Source organism: Protopterus annectens, chromosome 10.part0 (genome assembly GCF_019279795.1).
Source record: "Protopterus annectens isolate FY-2018-M chromosome 10.part0, PAN1.0, whole genome shotgun sequence".
In the NCBI taxonomy this organism is placed as follows: Eukaryota; Metazoa; Chordata; order Ceratodontiformes; family Protopteridae; genus Protopterus; species Protopterus annectens.
Window position 1 is genome coordinate 327376607 of NC_056744.1, and position 26993 is coordinate 327403599.

At 43.0% G+C, this 26993-nt stretch overlaps 1 protein-coding gene across 3 annotated transcripts in view; it reads right to left on the reverse strand.

Annotated features, from left to right (window-relative positions):
• The window catches only part of DNM3 (dynamin 3), a 2680418-nt gene that overhangs the window by 950434 nt on the left and 1702991 nt on the right, over positions 1 to 26993 (reverse strand). For all 3 annotated transcript variants that reach the window (XM_044085220.1, XM_044085219.1, XM_044085218.1), the window contains exon 15: positions 4321 to 4430. In XM_044085220.1, the coding sequence (XP_043941155.1) occupies positions 4321 to 4430 (110 nt within the window). The remainder of the gene's footprint in view (positions 1 to 4320; positions 4431 to 26993) is intronic.

The following is a 26993-nucleotide window of genomic DNA, read 5'->3' on the forward strand; positions in this document are numbered from 1 at the left end:
GATTTCTCAGAAATGTTGGGGGGGGGTGGCTGTAACTAAGCAAATACTTCTTTTGAGTTGGAACACAGGATCTGAACTGCCTAGATATAGTAAGGCCTCACTATGTTTAATGTTACTGGCTGCCAAAACTGTAATTACTACAAAATGGAGATCAAACTCGAAACCAGCTGTAACTGAAGTACTGAATATCGTAAGAAGAAAATAAAAGAATTGGAGGCAGGCTCCTTAGAAAAATGAAAGAGCAAATTACATGGAAGTAAATGGAATTTATGGGAACAATACATGCAAAATAATGTTCAGGAGGAGGCGTGAGGGTTAAGGGAAAGCAGAAACTGAGCAATTTATATAATCTTGGAATGAATTATAAATGTTAAAAAGACAACATTATGTATACCACATGAAAAGAATAAATGGACAAATGCGCCCAGTCAGACTTCCCCGATAAACAAATGTTAAATAAATAAATTAAAATACTTTCATCAGTTTTATAACTATATGTATTTCTGTGTCATTATTTATATGGTGTGAATTTAATAAACATCTTTATAAAAAAAGGCACCAACTTCTGTTTACCCTTGGTTTTCAAATTTTGATTTACTTATAGGTTCACAAGAAATACTAGGCTAGCTTCCCTTGCAGGCCATTTTAAGCCTAAACAATTTCCCTTTTTTGTGCTTAAAATAACCTATCCCATTTGTTTATAGCTTGGACTTACCCACTCCATGGTCGATAATTACATATTACCCCTAATCAGAGTAACCGAGATCATACCATCGATAATCTGAGGGGACCCATGCATGGGATAAAGCATTTAGGAGCTGCCTCTATACATTAGTAGTACAGGGGGCAGTCCTGGGGTAACTTCTCTGTTGCCCATCTGTAGATCTAAGTTGTGCTTGAATATGGACAGCGATAAACTTTGTTTTATGTAGATGGGGAGTCTGTTCCATAGCAGCGGTATCCTCTGCAAGATATACCTGTCCTTCCAAATTGTTCTGTTGATGCTGCAGAAGAGATTTAGATGTCTAGACTGAGTGTTTCTGATGCCATTTGACTTCCTGATGTGCAGTAAATCCATCAGTAATGGATCACAGGATGCCTTGTATTCCAGATACACAACACCACTTAGCAGTCTTTAGGATACTGAGTATAGTGAAAGGGCTTTGAGTCATGTCCATGTAGGACATAATGTTTAGGTTTTGTACCCTTTTCATAAGGTTTCTCTGTGGACATTCCAGTTGCTGCAAGATTATGGACAGATACATTCCAAAAGGGGCATTCATTACATTCGACTGGCCTAAAGAGGGCGAAGTAAAGTGAGTGCAATGACATTTCTAGAGCCACTTACAATTCCTTTGTTTATAAGCTGGGCAATACAGAAGGGCCTTCTTGCAACAAGGACACGTGTTGGTCAATAATTAGGTCACTGTCCACATAAGATACTAAATCCCGAGCAACTGGGTCAACTCTTGTGTTGTGAATGTAGTAGTTCCCCAGGGTAGATGACTTCCCAAACGATACAATAATGCATTTTTGGCATTTCATTTCAGTCCATGATTTTGGCACCAGTTATTTATTTAGGGCAAACCTTCCTGCAGGGTGGCTAAGTTGTTTGAGGATTCAATGACTGCTCCTATCCTGCAGTCATCTGCAAACTTAGTCAGCCAGAGCTGTTTGGTATTAGACTTTACTTCAGAAATGTAGATGCCAAACAGGATTTTTTGATGAAATTTACTGCACTTCTTTCACTGGCAGATAAAGCTTCAGATGTTGAGAATGCTTAAAAGCCAGCCAGCTCCTCCTGTACTTCTTTGTAATTCCCTTGTATTGGGCTTTTCCCAGTAGTTAGAAGACATCAGACATTCACTAAGAACCTTAGCAAAGTTTACATACACTAAAAATATATCCATGTATAAAGGGACTTACCATTGTGGAGACAGCAGATGATGTATATTTATCCAAACAGGTTCTTATATTTAATGTCCATATCCGGGTTTTAAATTTAAGGCAAAAGATTATTTTATCACATAATGGGGGTGATTTATATTGCATTGTGTTTAAGCTGCAGTTGTTTTTATGTAGACAAAACCACGAGAAAGCTTTCTCATTAGATACACGAACATAGATGTTATTAAAAATGGAAGGTGAATAATACACTTGAACATCGCCGTGGTCATAGTGCAGAGGTTAGCATTGTCACCTCACAGCAAGAGGTTCACTGGTTCAATTCTCAGCTGTGGTGCCTTCTGTCCGGAGTCTGCATGTCCTCCCTGTGTTTGCGTGGTTTTCTCCAGGTGCTTTGGTTTCCTCCCACATTCCAAAGACATGCAGTAGGTGGACCGGACACTTTAAATTGGCTGTAGGTGTGAGTATGTGTGAGAGTGAGTTGTACGGATGAAATACCATGGCAGGGCTAGTCACCTGGCAGTGTAAACCTTGGCTCGAGATGACTGTCACTATTGAAGTGACACCCTGACCACATGTGCAAAAATGGAAAAGGGGTTGAGGATGGATGGATGGTAAAAGTAGAGACCTATATAATTTACTGGAGGCCAAGGAACTGAAATGACACTGCTTTTTAATACTACTATAAGACCATGGCTTATTGAATGGTTTACTAAAAATAAGACTATTAATGTTATAGGAGGTTTTACGACATGTGGTTTACATTAATATTTATTTGCAGTGCATATATCTCTGTGATTACACTGCAAAACAAGAGAAAAAAAAGCTTGTTAAGCACCTTTCCTGATATCAGAAGGGTGCCTAACAAGTTTCTGTTAAGCACCCTCTCAGTGCTATTATGCACAAGCCTTGCACTGTCAATTTTCCCTTAAGATCTTGTTAGATCTATTCTCTCTTGTACTTTGTCTTATTTACCTAGCACTTCATCAGGCTTTTTGTAGCAGTTATTGTAGCACACAAGTGTCATCACCACTAGACGTCCTATAAGGAAACAGCTCCAGTACTTAGTAATGATGACCATCCCTCCTGGCATGTCTAACGGCCAGTTTCCTGTGCATTTTCCTATTAACCTGGTGAACTTGGGCATTCTGAGGCAGTGTGGCAACTGCCTCATGTACACAGACAACGCTCTCCTCTTACTTCCCAGCACTTAGACTTGTGAGAGATGTGCTTATATCTCCAAATTGGAAGCCATGCACTCTCCAGCCAAGACCAGAATAGCTGATCAAGAGGAGAAGGTCAACAGCTGCACCACACCACATGAAACACATAGCCCTTCAGAACACCCACCATCACAGCCCTCACATAAAAACACAAACCACACACCCATCTTTGTGGAGGCTCTCAATAGAAATATACCTAAACAGCAGAGACCTCCAAGGCAGAAACGCACTTGACCACAACAACACAGCATAAACCACAAGACACATAGCTCACCTAGACAGTGTGCCACTCAACCTAGGCCCCTAAGGCAAAACAGCTTGCCCAATACAATAATCATAGGTGGCTCAATAGTGAGGCACACTGATGTCCCACTACACTCACTAGGTTGAATAAGGAGAAAGTAACAGTCAGCTGTCGATCAGGTACCAGAATCCGACACATAACACACGTACTCAGGTCACTCCACATCAAGTACAAGTATGACTCTGTCATTGTCCATGTGGGTGTGAATAACCTGAGATGCACCTCCCTGGACTACGTGAAAAGAGACAAGGTGGAGCTCTCGAAAGTTGTGGCCCAGGCAGGTATGACCGTAGCCCTGAGCAGCATCCAGCTGTCACCCAGAATGATGCCGCAGTACAAACAGAAAATGATTGACTTCAATAACTAGCTAAGTTTCTGGTGTCATTCTAAGGGGATTCAGTATTGGTCTGCTTGGAATGACATGACTGACAGACCTCGATGCTTTGCCAGAGATGACCTGCATCTGTCACCTCTGGGTTTCTGGGTACTGGCTAAGGCTCTTGCTACCGCTATAGTGCCTTTTTTAGGTGGAGTTCCAAACACTGAATTACCACCATAACAGCTATAAATAAATGCAATCTGAGGGTCATGTTGCTCAACGCTAGAAGTCTAAATCTCAAGATGTACTCGCTGGAAGCACTCCTCAGAGCTGTGGATGAAAATAAGGCAGTTCATACAGCCTACCTCGATCTGGCCAAGGCCTTTGATACCATTCTTCACTCAGGAATTATTGATAAACTCACCAAACTAGGCATTATAACACCTCAGTTAAAATGCAGAGATATTCAGGTATCATTTTATAAACTGGTACATACACAGAGAGTTCATTTACTTCAGGAAGACTACAGAGTCGACTTGATGTGATCCTTCTGTCGGAGAGTTCCTTACCTCTGCTCCGTGTTAAATAGAGCAAACACGTGTTTACTGGACATGAAACTTTTTTCAACATCTCGTACTTTCAGATTGTCCAAAGGTAGCATGTATTTCTTTTCTTTTTGCTGAAAAACAGAAAAGAAAAAGTAGAGTTTAAATCCCAGAACTGCAAGGCTACCATTACAATTATATATCAGCATAAGTCACTGCAGTTAAACAGCATGTCAGTGCATTTATACAGCATACGTCATTGCAGTTATACAGCATGTCAGTGCAGTTATACAGCTTAAGTCAGGGTGGTTATACAGCAAAAATCTCATAAGTTATACAGCGTAAGTCAGTGTGGTTAAACAGCATAAGTCAGTGCAGTTATACAACTTAAGTCAGAGTGGTTATACAGCATAAATCATTGCAGCTCTACAGCATAAGTCAGTAAAGTTATACAGCATAAGTCACTAAAATTATACAGCATAAATCACTGCAGTTATACAGCTTAAGTCAGTGCGTTTATACAGTTAAAGTTAGTGCAGTTATACAGCATAAGTTAGTGCAGTTATACAGCATAAGTCAGTGCAGTTATACAACATAAGTCAGTGTGGTTATAAAGGTTAAGTCTGAGTGTTTATACAGCATAAATCAGTGGAGTTATACATCAGCATAAGTCAGTGTGGTTATACAGCTTAAGTCAGTGCGGTTATACAGTATAAGTCAGTGCAGTTATACAGCTTACGTCAGGGCAGTTATACAACATAAAGCACTGCAGTTCTACAGCATAAGGCAGTGCAGTTATACAGCATAAGTCACTAAAATTATACAGCATAAATCTCTGCAGTTATACAGCATAAGTCAGTCCGGTTATACAGCTTAAGTCAGTGCAGCTCTACAGCTTAAGTCAGTGCAGTTATACAGCATAAGTCAGTGAAGCTATACAACATAAGTCAGTGTGGTTATACAGCATAAGTCAGTGCGGTTATACAACATAAGTCAGTGCAGCTATACAGCTTAAGTCAGTGCGGTTATACAGTGTAAGTCAGTGCAAACAGCATAAGTCAGTACAGTGAAACATCAGCATAAGTCAATGCAGTTGTACAGCATAAGTCAGTGCAAACAGCATATGTCAGTGCAGTTACAATACATAAGTTAGTGCAGTTATACAGCCTAAGTCAGTCTGGCTATACAGTACAAATCAATACAGTTATACAACATAAGTCACTGCAGCTCTACAACATAAGTCAGTGCGGTTATACAGCATAAGTCACTGCAGCTATACAGCATAAGTCACTGTGGTTATACAGCATAAGTCAGTGCAGTTACACAGCTTAAGTCAGTGCAGTTATAAAACATAAGTCACTGCAGCTCTACAACATAAGTCAGTGCGGTTATACAGCATAAGTCACTGCAGCTATACAGCATAAGTCACTGCAATTATACAGCCTAGGTCACTGCAGTTATACAGCATAAGGCAGTGAGGTTATACAGCATAAGTCAATGCAGTTATACATAAGTCAGTGCAGTTATACAACATAAGTCACTGCAGCTATACAACATAAGTCACTGCAGTTATACAGCTTAAGTCAGTGCAGTTATACAACATATGTCACTGCAGTTATACAACATAAGTCAATGCAGTTATACAACTTAAGTCAGTGCAGTTATACAACATACTTCACTGCAGTTATACAACATATGTCACTGCAGTTATACAGGATAAGTCAGTGCAGTTGTACAGTATAAATCAGTCCAGCTATACAACAGCATAAGCCAATGCATTTATATATCAGTATAAGTCAATGCAGTTATACAAGAGCATAAGTTACATGAAGACAATCACTGAGATCACAGTGCCTACCACAGAAAAATGTTCCACAGTATCTCCCATGGGAAAAAAAAATCACTCTAAGTTCAAAACAAATTCACTGATACATCCTACAGAAAGAAGAGCTAAGAAGCAAAGAAGACGAATGAAGCAGTGCTTACAGTGGAAGCGAGCTCACTGGATTACTGTCAAGGCCTATTGTGGCCGATGGCTACAACGAGGAGCTACAGTGATAATGCCCAGTGAGCAGTGAATGTACAGTCATGCACGATACTTAGCATAATACTAAATATTCAAGGGAGTTCCTTGCAACAGCAAATCATAAACAAAAGCTATGTACTTATCATACTGCTACATCTGTGTTGTCTTGTTTTTGTCTAGTTCAACCTTTGGGTTATCGGATCCGAATGGATCTAACCTCAGCGCTTTTACAGTAGCTTGAATCCAAGCACGGAATCCTCCTCTACCCATAATTCCCTCAGTTCCCAGATTGTCTTAGAATGAGTCTGCCTGCCTATAAACATAAGACGTTATCCCATAAAATGTATACAGGCTTACGAAACATGAAGTAGAAATAGGGGAAACTGAAAGAAGGCAAAAAAGGCTGTTCAAAGACAAGGGCCTGGTAAAGTCTAACCATTTGACTAGACTCTAAAAAATGACAATTTCAGCTGTGGGATGGACGAAGGGATGCTGAACTACTATGGGATGGACGAAGGGATGCTGAACTACTATGGGACAGAGGAAGGGATGCTGAACTACATGAAAACAAGACAAAACAGACCTAGCATTATGGTAAGTTCCCAACTTTTATATCTGATGTCTCTTTTCTTCCAGTTCAACCTTTGGGACAGATTCCCAAGCTACTAAAACACTCGGGTAGAATCAGGGAAGGATATTCCTAAGAATGGTGGAACTACAAGATGCAAGGGGTACAGTGTGACACAAAGGTGTCACCAACAGCTTGTAGTGTGATACAAAGGTGTCACCAACAACTTGTAGTGTGACACAAAGGTGTCACCAACAGCTTGTAGTGTGATACAAAGGTGTCACCAGCAGCTTGTAGTGTGATACAAAGGTGTCACCAACAGCTTGTAATGTGACACAAAGGTGTCACCAACAGCTTGTAGTGTGACACAAAGGTGTCACCAACAGCTTGTAGTGTGATACAAAGGTGTCACCAACAGCTTGTAGTGGGATACAAAGGTGTCACCAACAGCTTGCAGTGTGACACAAAGGTGTCACCAACAGCTTGTAGTGTGATACAAAGGTGTCACCAACAGCTTGTAGTGTGACACAAAGGTGTCACCAACAGCTTGTAGTGTGACACAAAGGTGTCACCAACAGCTTGTAGTGGGATACAAAGGTGTCACCAACAGCTTGTAGTGTGATACAAAGGTGTCACCAACAGCTTGTAGTGTGATACAAAGGTGTCACCAACAGCTTGTAGTGTGACACAAAGGTGTCACCAACAGCTTGTAGTGTGATACAAAGGTGTCACCAGCAGCTTGTAGTGTGACACAAAGGTGTCACCAACAGCTTGTAATGTGACACAAAGGTGTCACCAACAGCTTGTAGTGTGACACAAAGGTGTCACCAACAGCTTGTAGTGTGATACAAAGGTGTCACCAACAGCTTGTAGTGTGATACAAAAGTGTCACCAACAGCTTGTAGTGTGACACAAAGGTGTCACCAACAGCTTGTAGTGTGATACAAAGGTGTCACCAACAGCTTGTAGTGTAACACAAAGGTGTCACCAACAGCTTGTAGTGTGACACAAAGGTGTCACCAACAGCTTGTAGTGGGATACAAAGGTGTCACCAACAGCTTGTCGTGTGATACAAAGGTGTGGGACAGCAGACTGTAGTGTGATACAAAGGTGTCACCAACAGCTTGTAGTGTGATACAAAGGTGTCACCAACAGCTTGTAATGTGATACAAAAGTGTGGGACAGCAGACTGTAGTGTGATACAAAGGTGTCACCAACAGCTTGTAGTCTGATACAAAGGTATGGGACAGCATACTGTAGTGTGATATAAAGGTGTGGGACAGCAGACTGTAGTGTGATACAAAGGTGTGGGACAGCAGACTGTAGTGTGATACAAAGGTGTGGGACAGCAGACTATACTGTGATACAAAGGTGTGGACAGTAGCTTGTAGTGTGGCACAAAGGTGTGGACTGCAGCTTGTAGCATGATACAAAGGTGTGGACAGCAGCTTGTAGTGTGATGCAAAGGTGTGGGACAGCAGACTGTACTGTGATACAAAGGTGTGGACAGTAGCTTGTAGTGTGACACAAAGGTGTGGACTGCAGCTTGTAGCATGATACAAAGTTGTGGACAGCAGCTTGTAGTGTGATACAAAGATGTGGGACCACACATTGTAGCATGATAAAAAAGTGTAGACAGCAGCTTGTAATGTGAAACAAATGTATGGACAGCAGATAGTAGTGTGATACAAAGGTGTGGGACAGCACACTGTTATGTGACACAAAGGTGTGGGATAGCAGACTGTAGTGTGATACAAAGGTGTGGCGGTAGCTTGTAGTCTGACACAAAGGTGTGGGGACAGCACACTGTAGTGTGATAAAAAGGTGTAGATGGCAGCTTGTAATGTGAAACAAAGATATGGGCAGCAACTTGCGTGATACAAATGTGTGGAATGCAGCTTCTAATGTGAGACAAAGGTGTGGGCAGCAGGTTGCAGTGTGATACAAAGATGTAGGACAGCAAGTTGTAGTGTGATACAAAGGTGTGGGACAGCACATTGCAGTGCGATACAAAGGTGTGGACAGCAGCTTGTAGTGTGAAACAAAGGTGTGGACAGCAGATAGTAGTGTGCTACAAAGGTGTGGACAGCAGACTGTAGTGTGATACAAAGGTGTGGCGGTAGCTTGTAGTGTGACACAAAGGTGTGGGACAGCACACTGGTATGTGACACAAAGGTGTGGGATAGCAGACTGTAGTGTGATACAAAGGTGTGGACAGTAGCTTGTACTGTGACACAAAGGTGTGGGCTGCAGCTTGTATTGTGATACAAAGATGTGGGACAGCACATTGTAGTGTGATAAAAAGCTGTAGACAGCAGCTTGTAATGTGAAACAAAGGCATGGACAGCAAGTTGTGTGATACAAATGTGTGGAAGGCAGCTTCTAATGTGATATAAAGGTGTGGGAAGCAGGTTGTAGTGTGATACAGAGATGCAGGAACGCAAGTTGTAGTGTGACACAAAGGTGTGGGACAGCACATTGTAGCATGATACAAAGGTTTGGACAGCAGCTTGTAGTGTGATACAAAGAAGTGGGACACCACACTGTAGTGTGATACAAAGTTGTGGGACAGCAGCTTGTAGTGTGAAACAATGGTGTAGATAGCAGATAGCAGTGTGATACAAAGATGTGGACAGCAGACTGCAGTGAGATACAAAGGTGTGAACAGTAGTTTGTAGTGTGACACAAAGGTGTGGTACATCAGAATGTTGTGTGACACAAAGGTGTGGGACAACAGGCTGTAGTGTGATACAAAGGTGTAGACAGTAGCGTGTAGTGTGACACGAAGGTGTGGACTGCAGCTTGTAGTGTGATATAAAGGTGTGGACAGCACACTGTAGTGTGCTAAAAAGATGTAGAAAGGAGCTTGTAGTGTGATACAAAGGTGTGGGAGACCACATTGTTGTGTGATACATAGGTATAAACAGCAGCTTGTAATATGAAACAAATGTGTGGACAGCAACTTGTGTGATACGTGTGGAATGAGCTTTTAAAGTGATACAAAGGTGTGGGCAGCAGCTTATAGTGTGATACAAAGGTGTAGGGCAGCACATTGTAGTGTGATAAAAGGTGTGGAGTGCAGCTTGTAGTGTGATACAATGGAGATTGCAGTGTGAAACAAAGGTGTGGACAGCGGATAGTAGTGTGATACAAAGGTGTGGACAGCAGACTGTAGTGTAATACAAAGGTGTGGCCTGTAACTTGTGAGACACAAAGGTATGGAACAGCATACTGTAGTGTGACACAAAGGTGTGGGACAGCAGACTGTAGTGTGATACAAAGGTGTGGACAGTAGCTTGTAGTGTGACACAAAGGTGTGGACTGCAGTTTGTAGTGTGATACAAAGGTGTGGGGCAGCACATTGTAGTGTGACACAAAGGTGTGCAACAGCAGACTGTAGTGTGATACAAAGGTGTGGACAGTAGCTTGTAGTATGACATAAAGGTGTGGACTGCAGCTTGTAATGTGATACAAAGGTGTGGGCAGCAGCTTGTAGTGTGATACAAAGGTGTGGGGTACCACATTGTAGTGTGATACAAAGGTGTGGGACAGAAGATTGCAGTGTGAAACAAAGGTTTGGACAGCAGATTGCAGTGTGAAACAAAGGTGTGGACAGCAGATAGTAGTGTGATACAAAGGTGTGGACAGCAGACTGTAGTGTAATACAAAGGTGTGGCCTGTAGCTTGTAGTGTGACACAAAGGTATGGGACAGCATACTGTAGTGTGACACGAAGGTGTGGGACAGCAGACTGCAGTGTGATACAAAGGTGTGGACAGTAGCTTGTAGTGTGACACAAAGGTGTGAAATGCAGCTTCTAGTATGACACAAAGGTGTGGGACAGCACATTGTAGTGTGACGCAAAGGTGTGGGACAGCAGACCGTAGTTTGATACAAAGGTGTGGACAGTAGCTTGTAGTATGACACAAAGGTGTGGACTGCAGCTTGTAGTGTGATACAAAGGTGTGGGACAGCACATTGCAGTGTAACACAAAGGTGTGGGACAGCAGACTGTAGTGTGATACAAAGGTGTGGACAGTAACTTGTAGTGTGACAAGAAGGTGTGGACTGCAGCTTGTAATGTGATATAAAGGTGTGGACAGCAGCTTGTAGTGTGATACAAAGGTGTGGGACAGCACATTGTAGTGTGCTAAAAAGATGTAGAAAGGAGCTTGCAGTGTGATACAAAGGTGTGGGACACAACACTGTTGTGTGTGCATAGGTATAAACAGCAGCTTGTAATGTGAAACAAATATGTGGACAGCAACTTGTGTGATACGTGTGGAATGAGCTTTTAAAGTGATACAAAGGTGTAGGCAGAAGCTTATAGCGTGATACAAAGGTGTGGGACAGCACACTGTAGTGTGATACAAAGGTGTGGATTGCAGCTTGTAGTGTGATACAATGGTGTGGGATACCAAATTGTAGTATGATACAAAGGTGTGGGACAGCAGATTGCAGTGTGAAACAAAGGTGTGGACAGCAGATAGTAGTGTAATACAAAGGTGTGGACAGCAGACTATAGTGTAATACAAAGGTGTGGCTTGTAGTTTGTAGTGGGATACAAAGGTATGGGACAGCATATTGTAGTGTGACACAAAGGTGTGGGACAGCAAACTGTAGTGTGATACAAAGGTGTGGACAGTAGCTTGTAGTGTGACACAAAGGTGTGGACTGCAGTTTGTAGTGTGATAGAAAGGTGTGGGACAGCACATTGTAGTGTGACACAAAGGTGTGTGACAGCAGACTGTAGTATAATACAAAGGTGTGGACTGCAGCTTGTAATGTGATACAAAGGTGTGGGCAGCAGCTTGTAGTGTGATACAAAGGTGTGGGACAGCAGATTGTAGTGTGAAACAAAGGTGTGGACAGCAGATAGTAGTGTGATACAAAGGTGTGGACAGCAGACTGTAGTGTAATACAAAGGTGTGGACAGTAGCTTGTAGTGTGACACAAAGGTGTGGACAGCAGATAGTAGTGTGATACAAAGGTATGGACAGCGGACTGTAGTGTAATACAAAGGTGTGGCCTGTAGCTTGTAGTGTGACACAAAGGTATGGGCAGCATACTGTAGTGTGACATAAAGGTGTGGACAGCAGATAGTAGTGTGATACAAAGCTGTGGACAGCAGACTGTAGTGTAATACAAAGGTGTGGGCAGTAGCTTGTAGTGTGACACAAAGGTGTGGACTGCAGTTTCTAGTATGACACAAAGGTGTGGGACAGCACACTGTAGTGTGATGCAAAGGAGTGGGACAGCAGACTGCAGTGTGATACAAAGGTGTGGAAAGTAGCTTTTAGTATGACACAAAGGTGTGGACTGCAGCTTGTAGTGTGATACAAAGGTGTGGGACAGCACATTGCAGTGTAACACAAATGTGTGGGACAGTAGACTGGTGTGTGATACAAAGGTGTGGGCAGCAGCTTGTAGTATGATACAAAGGTGTGGACAGCAGCTTGTAGTGTGATACAAAGGTGTGGGCAGCAGCTTGTAGTATGATACAAAGGTGTTGGATACCACACTGTGGTGTGATACAAAGGTGTGGGACAGCAGATTGCAGTGTCAAACAAAAGTCTGGACAGCAGACTGTAGTGTAATACAAAGGTGTGGACTGTAGCTTGTAGTGTGACACAAAGGTATGGGACGGCATAATGTAGTGTGACACAAAGGTGTGGGACAGCAGACTGTAGTGTGATACAAAGGTGTGGACAGTAGCTTGTAGTGTGATACAAAGGTGTGGACAGCAGCTTGTAGTGTGATACAAAGGTGTTGGATACCACATTGTGGTGTGATACAAAGGTGTGGGACAGCAGATTGTAGTGTGATACAAAGGTGTGGACAGCAGCTTGTTGTGTGATACAAAGGTGTTGGATACCACATTGTGGTGTGATACAAAGGTGTGGGACAGCAGACTGTAGTGTGATACAAAGGTGTGGACAGTAGCTTGTAGTGTGACACAAAGGTGTGGACTGCAGCTTGTAGTGTGACACAAAGATGTGGCACAGCACATTGTAGTGTGACACAAAGGTGTAGGACAGCAGACTGTAGTGTAATTCAAAGGTGTGGACTTTAGCTTGTAGTATGACACAAAGGTGTGGACTGCAGCTTGTCGTGTGATACAAAGGTGTGGGACAGCAGCTTGTAGTGTGACAAGACGGTGTGAACTGCAGCTTATAGTGTGATACAAAGGTATGGGACAGCAGACTGTAGTGTGACACAAAGTTGTGGACAATAGCTTGTAGTGTGACACAAAGGTGTGGACTGCAGCTTTTAATGTGATACAAAGGTGTGGGCAGCAGCTTGTAATGTGATACAAAGGTGTGGGACAGCAAGTTGTAGTGTGATACAAAGGTGTGGGGCAGCACATTGTAGTGTGATACAAAGGTGTGGACAGCAGCTTGTAGCCTGAATCAAAGGTGTGGGACAGCACATTGCAGTGTGATAAAAATATATAGATATCAGCTTGTAGTGTGATACAAAGATGTGAGATACTACATTGTTATGTGATACAAAGGTGTAGACAGCAGCTTGTAATGTGAAACAAAGGTGTGGACAGCAACTTGTGTGATACAAACATGTGGAATGCAGCTTCTAATGTGATACAAAGGTATGTACAGCAGATTACAGTGTGATACAAAAGTGAGAACAGCAGATTGTAGTGTGATACAGAGGTGTGGACAGCACATTGTAATGTGATACAGAGGTGTGGACAGCAGTATGTAGTGTGATACAAATATGTGGGACAGCACATTGTAGTGTTTTACAAAGGTGTGGACAGTAGCTTGTAATGAAAACAAAGGTGTGGACAGCAGCTTGTAGTGTGATACAAAGGTGTGGACAGGAGCTTGTAATGAAAACAAAGGTGTGGACAGCACATTGTAGTGTGATACAGAGATGTGGACTGCAGCTTGTAGAATGATACAAAAGTGTGGACAGTAGCTTGTCGTGTAATACAAAGACATGGACAGCAGCTTGTAGTGTGATACAAAGGTGTGGGACAGAAGATTGCAGTGTGGTACAGAGGTGCGGACAGCGCATTGTAGTGTGATATGGAGATGTGGACTGCAGCTTGTACAGTGATACAAAAGTGTGGACAGTAGCTTGTAGTATGATGCAAAGGTGTGGACAGCAGCTTGTAGTGTGGTACAAAGGTGTGGGACAGAGGATTGCAGTGTGGTACAGAGGCGGGGACAGCAGATTGCAGTGTAATACAAAGGTGTGGACCGCAGCTTGCAGTGTGATACAAAGGTGTGGGACATAAGAATGCAGTGTGATACAGAGGTATGGACAGCAGATTGTAGTGTGATACAAAGGTGTTGACAGCAGCTTGTAGCGTGATACAAAGGTGTGGGACAGCAGACTGCAGTGTGATACAAAGGTTTGGACTGCAGCTTGTATTGGGATACAAAGGTGTGGAGACTAGATCAAGTAGTTGCAGCACAAATCTCGACAGGCACTCTACCCAGCAGAGCAGTGGAACCAGATATCGCCCTCATAGAATGAGCATTTGGTTTGCCATGCAAAGTCAAAGCCAACTTTTTGTATACATAGGTTATACAATCAGAAAGCCACCTGGACAGAGTAACTTTGAGTATTGCTTGATCAAACTCAGCTTTAGAGAAGGCAATGAAAAGCTGATCAGATTTTCTGATATATTTTGTCCTGTGCAAATAAAACCTTAGTTATCAATAAAAGTCTAACAAGTGTAAAATATGTTCTACTTTGTTAGAAAACTTTGGAAAGAATTCTAGCAAATTGATAGTTTGATTAAAGTTTACTTCAAAGGCAACATTTGGTAGAAAATTAGTATTCGTTCTTATTGACACAGTCTGTCCTGATGAAAAAACAAATATGGAGGCTTACTTGATAAGATCTGCAACTCAGAGATTCTCCTTGTGGCGGTGACTGCAACCAAGAAAAGAGATTTCCAAGACAGATATTTGTAATCTACCACAGAGGCATGTTCGAATGAAGCTTTTGTTACAACCTGTAGCATGATAGTAATATCCCAGGGGGGAGCCAGGTCCTCGATTGGTGGGTGTAACATGAAGGTCCCCCTCAGACAGGCTTTTGAAATCTTTATAGAAGTAATGTAAGTCTGATTTTTCCCTGTGTAAAAATTGGAAATGGTTGTTAGTTGCACCTTGATGCCTGAGAACTAGATCCTTTGTAAAAACGTTCTGCTAAGAAGTCCAAAATGGATGGCAGAGGGGATCAGGAGGGGTCTAACCCTCTAGAGGAAGCCAAACACTAAATGTTTTCCACATAGTAAGATAAACTTTTCTAGTGTTTGGTTTCTGAGAAGAAGACAGTATGAGAATCACTGGAGCAGAAACCACACACTAGAAAAGTTTGTCTTACTATGTGGAAAAGATTTAGTGTTTGGCTTCCTCTAGAGGGGTAGACCCCTCCTGAGCTCCTCTGCCATCCATTTTGGAATTCTTGGAAAAACTTGGACTACAGCATCCCTCTGTGCTTGACCCTGTGGAGGGATCAGGACAAAGTAACTGCTGCAGTTGTTTAGGTATGCAGCAAAAAGACTGCAGCAAGATTGACCACAATGATAGTAAATCAGTATTGCCACTGTTTGAGGGACCGCTCATGAAGCAGGAGAATGGACCTGCTTAGCTTGTGTGCCAGAACACTGGAAATCCCTGGTATGTGTGATGCAATGGGGATGTGAGCGGAAGACATCGCCCACTGCCACACTTCCATGGTATCCTGGCAAAGTGAATATAATCGGGTTCCTTCCTATTTGTTGACATACCAGACCACCACCATGCTGTCCATCTGAAGAGAGATCATTCTCTCATGGATGGAGTCCTGAAAAGCCTGCATCACTAGGAGAACTGCCATCATCTCCAAGACATTGATGTAAAAACTGGCCTCTGCCTCCAACCAAGAACCCTGAACTGTCTTCCCTTTGAAATGCCACCTCTTAACCAAGCAGGGAATTGCCCATAGTCACCATGGATACTGGAGGTGGTGGCGAAATAGGGCAACCCTTTGACACTATTGGGAGGTCAACCAGCGACTGATGTTTTTCCTACATATTGATGTGAAGTGTACTGGTGCATGCAGTGGGTGTGACATCAGAGACCACTGAACAAAAAGAGTGCATTGCAGAATTCTTATGTAGTACCTTGCTTGAGGTACAACAGTTATCAAAATTGCCATCAACCCTAAAAGTCTAAGGAAAAGTCTTGCTGGGAATAAGGGTGGTGAATAACCTCTGAAGCTACCTGATGGAGGGACAATACTTTGGAGGTCTCAAGTTTGGCAATCCTGGTGGCATCCAATAATTTTATTTGGTGCATCAGTAGCAGCTGACTCTTTGCATGACTGACTGTAATCCCCAACTGTAGGGCTGGTTGCAACAAGAACTACTTGCACTGGACTGGCAGGTCCTTGGTTGTTGTGATAAGGAGCCAATCATCTAACTAAGGAACCAACTGGAACCCCTGCAGTCTGAAATACAGTGCTAGCACTACCATTCATTTAGTAAACACCACGGGGGTCTGTGGTGAGATGAAAGGGCAATGCCCCGAACTGGAAATGATTGGCTTCCAGCCAGAAATGGGAAAACTATTAGACTGCTTTGCTATCTTGATATTGATAGTAAGTATCCTGGAGATCTATGGAGCTTATTCAATTGTCCATCGTCAGCAGAAGTAGAACAGACAGCACTGTGACCATGTGGAATTTTGTCTGTTTTACAGACTGGGTGAGGTGGCTCAGGTCCAAGATTCATAACTAAAAAGAACCTGGAATAGACTCTGGATTCTGACTGATCTGGGGGAACCTGTTGGATGTCTCTCTTTCCTAGCAGTGGATTCCATCTCACTGGGTGGATATTGGGAATTCCTTTCTTTTCTGTGGAGGGGAAACAAACTGAATAAAGTAGTCTCCAGTGAGTATCCTCTGCACTCACAAATCTTGCATGATGGCCTACCAGGCTAGAGGGTGCAGAGTTAGGTGCCCCCCAACTTCCTCCAGAGCATGGCAGCTGGGTAACCCTTCAGGAGGGCTGGTAGGGTTTCTCAGTGAAAGGACCCTGAAAACCCTGATTCTGCAGTCTGCCAATGACTCTTAGGAACATCCGTTAAAATTACTCCTTCCTCTCCCCCAAGGGATTTCTGAAACTGCAGCAGCCCCCTTTTTTGTTCCTAGAAAATGTCCATTGTGGGGTGGAAAAATGAATTCTGGACACAGGCAGGTTCCTGCCTTCCTGTTCGCTCCTGGTGAGCATTTCCTTTACCTGAGGTCTGAAGACAGTTGTACCATCAAAAGGGGTATCAATGAAGAACATCCTGAAACCTTTTGCTAAGTCACACAGGTGCAGCCAGGAATATCGGTGGATAATGATACCAGTGCCTACTGCCCAAGCCATACCATCAGCTGTGCTGGAAAGCAGATGCATGGATACATTACACGTAGACCAAAAGGCAGACAACTGGGACTCCACTGACTTCTGTATATTCATAGGTAAGTTACCCAAGAGGAACTAGGTAAGCTCTTTCAACAAGTCCCTCTGAACACGTGTCATATGAGCAAGATAAGTCAGTGCTCTAAGTGAAAAAGTCACAGGGGTTATGTCTGCTTCCTGAATCTGTCCAACTCTCTAGACACTCTATTAGGGGATGGACAGAGATTCTCTTTGGACAGCTCCTTCATCATGGCTGCCACAACAGCCACAGTATCTACTGACAGAGCCTTGCTCCAGAGTTTTCTAGTCCTGAGACAACTAATATCTTAGGTTCATAAGTTCATAGGTGTGTACTAGGCTAATGGCCCTGGAGCCTTTACAAGCCTAGCCCATAGAAGTGCTCTGGCATTGTGCCAGCTGACATTAGTTCCCAGTGCCTCTATCAAGTAGAGCCACTGGAGTGATCCCCAGAGTGAACTTTCTATTTCCCAGCCACTCAAGATTTCTCTTGAAGAGGGCCAGTGAGGTGCTCTGCTTGACATGTACCAGAGCATGGGCAGTCTCTGGGTTATGAACCTGTCCCTCCAGCATGTTCTGTTGATTGTGGTAATGAGGTTGAGGTCTCTGGAGCATGTGGTGTGGAGCGATTGGGATTTCTTTAGATGTAGCATTTCTAACAGAGCTGGGTCAGACATGGCTTTGTAAGTCAAGCAGAGCTTGCCTCATAGTAGACAATATGAGACAGTGAATAGCTGGAGTTTTTTGAGTCTGTCCATGTAGGACATGTGTTTAAGGCCTAGGATCCTCCTCGTGAGGTACTTTTGTGGCCTTTACAGCTGTTGCATGTGTCTAGAGAGGTACATGTCAAATGGGGAATTATACTCGATGGTTGGTCTAATGAGGGAAGAGTAGAGCGAGATGATGATCACTTTATTCCTGGATGCAAAATCATTGGTAATGAGATGTGCCACATAGAAGGACTTTCTGACCACAGTGGCAATGTGGTGGTCGAAGGAGAGGTTGCTGTCAACCTGTGTCTCCAGATCTCTTATAACACCTTCAGTGTCCAGTGGGCTCCCATCAATGTAGTAATTAGTGGGAACTGAGTGTTTCCCTAACGGGATTATGACATAGTTTTTGGCATTAAGCTTAAGGCCATGGTTTCAACACCAGTCATTGGTCTCAGTGAGGCCTTTCTGTAGGATGTCTACATCACTTAGGGAGTTAATAATGGTTCCCAGCCTGCAGTCATCTGTGAACTTGGTCAGCCAGAGTCCCTCTGTGTTGGCCTAGATGTCTGAGAAGTAGATGCCAAACAGGAGAGGACCCAGAACTGATCCCTGTGGGACTCCACTCATGACTGGTCGGCAGTCTGACTTGGAGTCCGCTACTTTCTCACTGTGGGTTCTATCTGTGAGCCAAGTTGCAACCTACCTAGTGATATCGGGGTTGATGTCTAGTTTGGTGAGTTTATCAATAATTCCTGAGTGGGGAATGGTATCAAAGGCCTTGGCCATATAGAGGTAGGCTGTATGAACTGCCTTGCCCTCATCCACAACTCTGATGACTGACTCAAAGAAGTCAATCAGGTTGAGCAGGCATGATCTACCTTTCACAAAACCAAACTGCATGTGATCTAGAGTTTGGAGATTCTCTACATCCTTGTTAATTAGATCCATGATGATGTGCTCCATAGCCTTACATATCAGACACATCAGGCTAATGGAGCGATAATTCCCAGGATCTGTAGTCACTCCCCCTTTCTGGAGAGGGATGACTGTAGCAGTGCATCATTCGGTAGGGGCAAAGCCTGAGGTGAGGCTGTAATTGAACAGGGCATGCAGATATGGTACCAGTTCACTTTGTAATTCATGTAGAACACATCCAGGGATACTGTCAGATCCCACTGAAGCTGTATTCTTGGCCTTGGACAATGCAGCTTTAACCTGTGCTGCAGTAATGCTGGGTGCCTGGCATTCCACCAGTATTGTGATTGGTCCTTTACCGGGGGAGAAAGGGGTAAAGTTGGCACTGAATCTGTCAGCCAGTATCTTGGCAATATCTGTTGGCTTACTATAGGAGGTACCATTGTGCAGTAACTCAGAGCAAACCTGGGTATCGCCATGGAGATTCTTGATATAACTATAGAAGGCTTTGTGGTTGTTTTTGTGTCTGTCGCAATTCTGCCTTCATAGCTGGCTTTAGAGGTTTTTATGAGGAATCTCAACTTTTTGTGTTGAGGCTAATAAGGGAGTTTTTCCAGTCTTGGGACTTCACCTTTTTCTGCAACAGTTTCTACCTTCTGTTGTAGAGTTTATTAATGGCAGGGAAACACAAGATTAGCTTTCTTTTTTTGGAGGAGAGCATCTTGGTTCTGTTGGGTATGGCTAGTTCCATGCATTTATGTACGTATTTGTACAGTGCTTTGGTGTATGACTTAGCAGTTATGCATCTATTTTCAACTGACATGGGTCCTGTGAAGTTAGCCACCTCTGCTTTTTGGAGCCCAAAGTCAGCTTTGGAGAAGTTTTTCATGGTGGTTACTTTTCCATGGGGTGTGGGTGAGATGTGGATTTCCATGGTGATTAGTTTGTGGTCAGATCTAACCAGGAAGGAATTGACTATTGGTGTACAGCAACGGTTGCCCATGCTAATAATAACCAAGTCAAGGATGTTGCTTCTTCTAGTGGGGGTAAGAATGAGCTGGTCCAGAGCAATAATGAATTCCAGGAAGTGTTGGGCCAGTGTATTGGTGCATGAGTAGTTTTCCCAGTTGATGGAGGGGTAGTTGAAGTCACCTAGTATGAAAGTGATGGGTTGGACCCTAATAGTTTCCAGGGTGCTTAGGAACATGGAGTGAGAGTCTTGGGACATGGTTGGGGACCTATAGCAGGCTATGACCTGAATCGTCATCTTACCCAATGTTAGTTGTACGTGAAATATCTCAGATGCATTATGCTGGGCTACTAGTATGGAGGTGTGTATATCCTTTATGAATATGGAGACACCACCGCCTTTGGACCTTTGGTCCATGTTCTGGGGCTGAAAGGTGTGGAACGAGTTATAGCCTGGTAGTGCAGGGGTGCTTTCTGCTGCTTTAAACCAGGTCTCCATTACAGCACAAATGTTGATGTTCTCCATTTTGAGGAGTGCTTCGAGCAAGTGCATCATGAGATTTAGACTTCTAGCATTGAGCAGCATGGCCCTCAGATTGCATTTATTTATAGCTGTTATGGTGGTAATTTGGTCTTTGGAACATCGCCTAAAAAGGCACTATAGGGGTGGCAAGAGCCTTAGCCAGTATCCGGAAACCCACGGGTGACAGATGCAGGCCATCTCTGGCAAATCATCGAGGTCTATCAATCATGTCATCCCAAGCAGACAGATACTGGATCCCCATAGAATGACACCATAAACTTAGCCAATTGTTGAAGTCAATCATTTTCTGCTTGTATTGTGGTATCATTCTGGGTGATGGTCGGATGCTACTCAGGGCTAGGGTCATACCTACTTGGGCCACATAATCCGAGAGCTCCTTCCATGTCTCTTTTCATGTAGTCCAGGGAGGTGTGTCTCAGGTCATTCACACCCACATGGACAATGACAGAGTCATACTTGTACTTGTTGTGGAGTGACCTGAGTGCATGTGTTATGTGTCGGATTCTGGCACCTAATAGACAGCTGACTGTTACCTTCTCCTTATTCAACCTAGTGAGCGGGACATCAGTGTGCCTCACTATTGAGTCACCTATGATTAGTGTATTGGGCAAGGTGTTTAGCCTTAGGGGCTTAGGTTGAGGGGCACACTGTGTAGGTGAACTATGTCTCTTGTGGTTTGTGCTGTGTTGTGGTGGTCGAGTGCATTTCTGCCTTGGAGGTCTTTGCTGTTTGGTTAGACTTCTGTTGAGAGCCTCTGTGAAGGTGGGTGTGTGGTCTTGTGTTTTTATGTGAGGGCTGTGATGGTGGGTGTTCTGGAGGGCTATGTGTTGCATGTGGTGTGGTGCAGGTGTTGACTTTCTCCTCTTGACCAGCTATTCCAGTCTTGGCTTGAGAGTGTATGACTTCCAGTTTGGATAAATAAGTGCATCTCTTAGAAGTTTGAGTGTTGGGAGGTAAGAAGAGAGAGTTGTCTGGCTACATGAGGCAGTTGCTACACTGCCTCAGAATGCCCAAGTTCAACAGGTTAACAGGAGAAAGCACAGGGAACTGACCTTTAGACATGCCACTAGGGATGGGCATTATTACCAAGTACTGGAACTGTTTCCTTATATATTCCTTTTACAGGAAAAATGTCACTCAATGTGTCTGAGTCTGTACAGAGCACTGCCAGATACTTGAGGGGAAATTAATACGTAGACCCTGAAAATTTAAGGATGAAGTATTTAGGCAGATATTCTGAAGTTAGAAAGAAATCAAGCAGTACTTACTGAAAAATAAAGAATTAGCTTGTCAAGAATGATGAAAAGAGGGGAGTCGCATGATGGCTACTGACTGGCTACTACTAATGCTGGTCTCAGCACAGCTTCACTCTGTTGGGATACAATACTCCTTTGCTTCTTCTCTCACCAGAAGCAAGATGTTAGCACCAATCCCAAGATGAGAAGCAGGCCACAGCCTGTTTGGTGATCCACAGTCTTGTCCCAGTCTTGTCCCAGATAATGCAAGGGTCTGCAGGCTTGTAGCCTTTTCCTGGTAGATGCCTCAAATAGCAACCAGACCAATCAGGTACGTTCAGTATAGACACTCACTCTAAAACCAGAAAGAGTCAGGAATCAATGCACTCTGCTCCTACGCTCACCAGGATCAGAATATAAGCACAGATTCCAAGCTGTCACCTATAATGCAGTTATTAGGCTTTCTGGTGATCAGCAGTCTGCAGGAAATAATGTCCATGTATTCCTTCTCTCACCAGGAGAAAACAGAAGCACTAATCCCAAGATGACTACTGAGAGGCAGAATGTGGGCTCTCCAATAACTGGTGGTTTTGCAATAGATGCTTAAAGGTAAGATGAAAAAATGATTTATCCAAAACACTGCAGTGTGCACTAGAGGAGTTAGATGTGAAAGTAGGTAACTTAAGTTTTACCTGTCTAAAAAGTTTTACATGGTTTACATGGTATTGGCTCCACCACATCAGGATCCTTCATGACAACTGAGAAACTAGGTCTATAAGTTCATCAGTGGGTGACACAACCCAGGAGGTACAACAGCCAGCCCTGAATACCTCGAGGAGCACAGCCATGCAATCCAACCTAATCATGTCTCTACATATCATCTGCATTTATTAAAAGGGGGATATGTTAGTTAGGAAGTTTCTACAGGTTATGTTAGCTTGGGCATTACTGTCTGCCTCTATCAGACACATGGGGGTCAGACTGGGGATGAATTTCCGATTTCCCATCCACTGGTCAAAGTTATGGTTAAACAGGGTTAGGAATGGACCCTGCTTCACATAGGGGGAGCCTTTTCAGAGTACTGGGATCCTGTGAGACACATATGTCTCACCTACACATCTTATTTATGTCACAAGCAACATTTAAATCTTTGCGTCTAGTAGTTATGATGGTGTTCATTTTGCAGATGTGCAAAAGGTCCTGTATGCCAAACATAGCTCACTTTCAATATAGAGAGATAGGGCTTTAAGGTGATCCATACAAGACAATGTTTTTATACCTTAGATTATTCTGGTAAGGAACCCTTGTGGGTGATCCAGCTGTTGCATATGTCTGGACAGATACATGACGAAATAGGCATTATACTCAATTATGCATCTGATAAGGGCAGAATAAAGTGGCACTATGACGTCCTTGGACTCGGGTGGCATGTCCTTACTTATAAGTTGAATGACAAAGAATGATTTTCTTTCTAACTTGGCCACATCTTGGTCAAAGTCTAGATTACTGTTTACATATGTTCTCAGATCCCTGACTACCAGCTCAACTCTTAGGGGTGTCTTATCAATACAGGAATTAGCCTTGGTAGCAGTTTTTCAAAAAGGCACCATATCGCATTTCTTGGCATTGAGTTTTCATCAGTGAATTTTTGTCTTTTGTCTGGTTAGACCCTTTTGTAAGATGTCCGTGTCATGAGGGAAACTTTGATAGCTAAATATGCAGTCATCTGCGAACTTGGTCAGCCAAAGGCCCTTGACATTAGTCTTTACCTCTGAAAAACAGATGCCAAATAGCTGTGGTCCCAACATAGAGCCCAATGGTACCCCAGTAGTGACAGGTCTCTTACTGGAGATGGTATCACCAATCCTGACTTCCTGGGTCCTGTCTGTGAATCATCTGGCAAGCCAGCAAGTTATGCAAGGGTTTATGCTCAGTTTGGTGAGTTTGACAACTACACCTGAGTGGTGGAGTATTTTAACAAATGCTTAAGCCAGGTCCAGGCAAGCAATACACACAATGTTCCCTTCATTCATTGCCTTTGTGACCTTCTCAAAGAAGGTTTAGTAGGCATGTTCTTCCCTTGACAAAACCAAACTGGGATGCGTCCTGCATCTGAAGGTTGCCTATGTTTTTGTTGATCATCTCCATGATAATTAATTTCATGCCTTTGTATGTTAGACTAGTCAGACTAATAGGGTCTGCAGTTTCCTGGGTCAGTTGATGGTCCACTCTTGTGGGATAACCACTGCAATTCTCCATTCTTGTGGTACAAAGCCTGTTTTGAGAATATAGCTGAAAAATGACTCAAGTGGTTCTGATAGGGCATGCATCCGTCTATTTAGGATGTCAGGGAGCATTGAGGCTGGGTTGTTGGCCTTAGTGAGAACCACCAAGACCTGCATCCTGTTAATAGTTGGGGGGGGTTATACTTGTAGATGTTTCATGAGGGGAGCCAGGGGGGAGTGGGAGGTGAAACTTGAGCTGAGTTTTTTCAGCCAGTAAATTCGCTATGTCGCTGTACTCAGTGAAGCTGGTAAAATTGACTACTAGTTGTCGGTGCACTCAGTGAAGCTGGTACTATTGACTACAAGTTGTTGCTGCACTCAGTGAAGCTGGTACTAGTGACTACTAGTTGTCACTGCACTCAGTGAAGCTGGTACTATTGACTACTAGTTGTCGCTGCACTCAGTGAAGCTGGTACTATTGACTACTAGTTATCGCTGCACTCAGTGAAGCTGGTACAATTGACTACTAGTTGTCACTGCACTCAGTGAAGCTGGTACTATTGACTACTAGTTGTCGCTGCACTCAGTGAAGCTGGTACTATTGATTACTATTTGTCGCTGCACTCAGTGAAGCTGGTACTATTGACTACTAGTTGTTGCTGCAGTCAGTGAAGCTGGTAATAGTGACTACTAACTGTCACTGCACTCAGTGAAGCTGGTACTATTGACTACTAGTTGTCGCTACACTCAGTGAAGCTGGTACTATTGACTACTAGTTCAGCACACTGACGTATGCACTGCCTTTGAGGTTTTGCAAGCAGCTGTAGAAGGCTGTGTGTTTGTCATTAACCTGTGAGGTTATCTTGACCTTCTAATTGTCTTTGTCTATGTGCAAACCCAGACTGATATCTCTTTCCCCTTCCTGCACTCACCTCTTTCTCTACTCCACTAACCTAGACCTCTAATTCTATTCTCTACACATTCCTTCTTAGCATGAGGATAATATAAAAGGCTCTTCTCTCCTTTGCATCTTTCTCAATATTATTATTGTGTTTAGTATAATTTTTCTTTTGACCAATGTTCCCTCTGTACTGTGATTTTAAGTGTCTTTTTCTTTAGACCAATGTTGCCTCTGTACTGTGATTTTAAGTGTTTTTTTGATATATTGTAAACTTGTCACTGTTAATGCTTGGAGCTTTTCTCCCCGGGCCTCTACTGAAAATGGACATATATCCAGTTAGACTAGCCCGGTCAACAAATGTAAAAATAAAAAAATAAATAAATAAAATAAATAATTGGTCATGCTAAACTTAATTCATCTTCTTAGATTCCTGTTTTGTTTAATTAGAGAGCTCCTATCATTATGAGAGCTGCTCTTCCTGGTTTTAGTCATGATATACCTTATTAAGGTTAGGATTCCACCAGTGGAGTTTGTTTTGGGCTTACTTCTAGTAGGTACAGTGGCCTCTACACAGCCATTTACATGGTTGTACAGGGTCTCTATGAACAATTCTGCATAGGTTGCTGTAAATTCAGGGTTGGCAGGGACAATGAATTTTGACAAACAAGCACTTAATAGGATGCAGGTTGCTTTTGAATAGTTCCTAAGTATTACAGGGTTTGCTGGGTTACCAAGTTGATTTTTATTTTGAAGAAGACAGCTTTGTGATCTGAGCACACCAGTGAGGATGTGACATTAGGGACTACGGAATTCTCCTGTATTGGTTAGTACCAGGTGCCATATGTTTGAACCTCTGGTGGGTGTGTGCATTATCTGGTCAAGGGTATTTATGTTAATAATGTCCAGGAATCATTGTGCCTGCGAGTATGAGGCATTGCATGTTAAAGACTCCTATGAATAAGGTATTGTGTTTAATGGTGAGTGTCTCCAGTAGGTCTAGGTACAAACTATGGGATTCATGGGACATAGAGGGTGACCTATAGCTTTCTAGAATATGGTATGACACTTTATCTATGGGGTTTTGTGATTAATTAACTTGTAAGTTGTGCTGGAAAACAGCATCATTTTTTGTCCATGTCCATAGCTGTGTGTAAGAGAGACTCAGACACAGGACTCAGGATAGAGCTTGGTAACTGCTTATATCCTTACTCCCATGCATGTAATTAGCAGGCAGAAAAGGGTTTTATGAAGCATACATCAAATCTTGAAAACTACAGTTTAGAAACAGCAGATATTGTCTTGCTGTATCATTTGATCTACTAGCACCCCTTCCCTGACGGGTCTATGTTTGGATTATACTTCTTTTTTGATGATAATTTTGCATTTTCAACAAAATCTCCTTTTGGATACATGCCCACTGTGTTACTTTTCCATTAGCAAACAACAACCTGTAAATGAAGAAATAACATAGGTTTGTTGCTATATTATGAACAAAAATAATGGCATTATAAATACTTATCCAACTCAAAGTAAGTGCAACAAAAGCAGCTGGTGGAACAGAACTCATCCACAGTAGGACAATCTGAAAGCAGTCCTGATGCATCAAGGAGGAACCTCTAGAACATCAACAAATACAGCAGGAATGTATCCATAATATCTAAATATGAGGACCCTCCTTGATGGGTTCTAGGCTGGGTAAGAATGTATCCATTATATCTAAATATGAGGACTCTCCTTGATGGGTTCTAGGCTAGGAAGGAATGTATCCATAATATCTAAATATGAGGACCCTCCTTGATGGGTTCTAGGCTAGGCAGGAATGTAAACATAATATCTAAATATGAGGACCCACCTTGATGGGTTCAAGGGTGGGCAGGAATATATCCATTATATCTAAATATGAGGACCCACCTTGATAGGTTCTAGGCTGGGCTGGAATGTATCCATAATATCTAAATATGAGGACCCTCCTTGATGGGTTCAAGGGTGGTCAGGAATGTATCCATATCTAAATATGAGGACCCTCCTTGATGTGTTCTAGGCTGGTCAGGAATGTAAACTTAATATCTAAATATGAGGACCCACCTTGATGGGTTCAATGGTGGGCAGGAATGTATCCATAATATCTAAATATGAGGACCCACCTTGATGGGTTTTA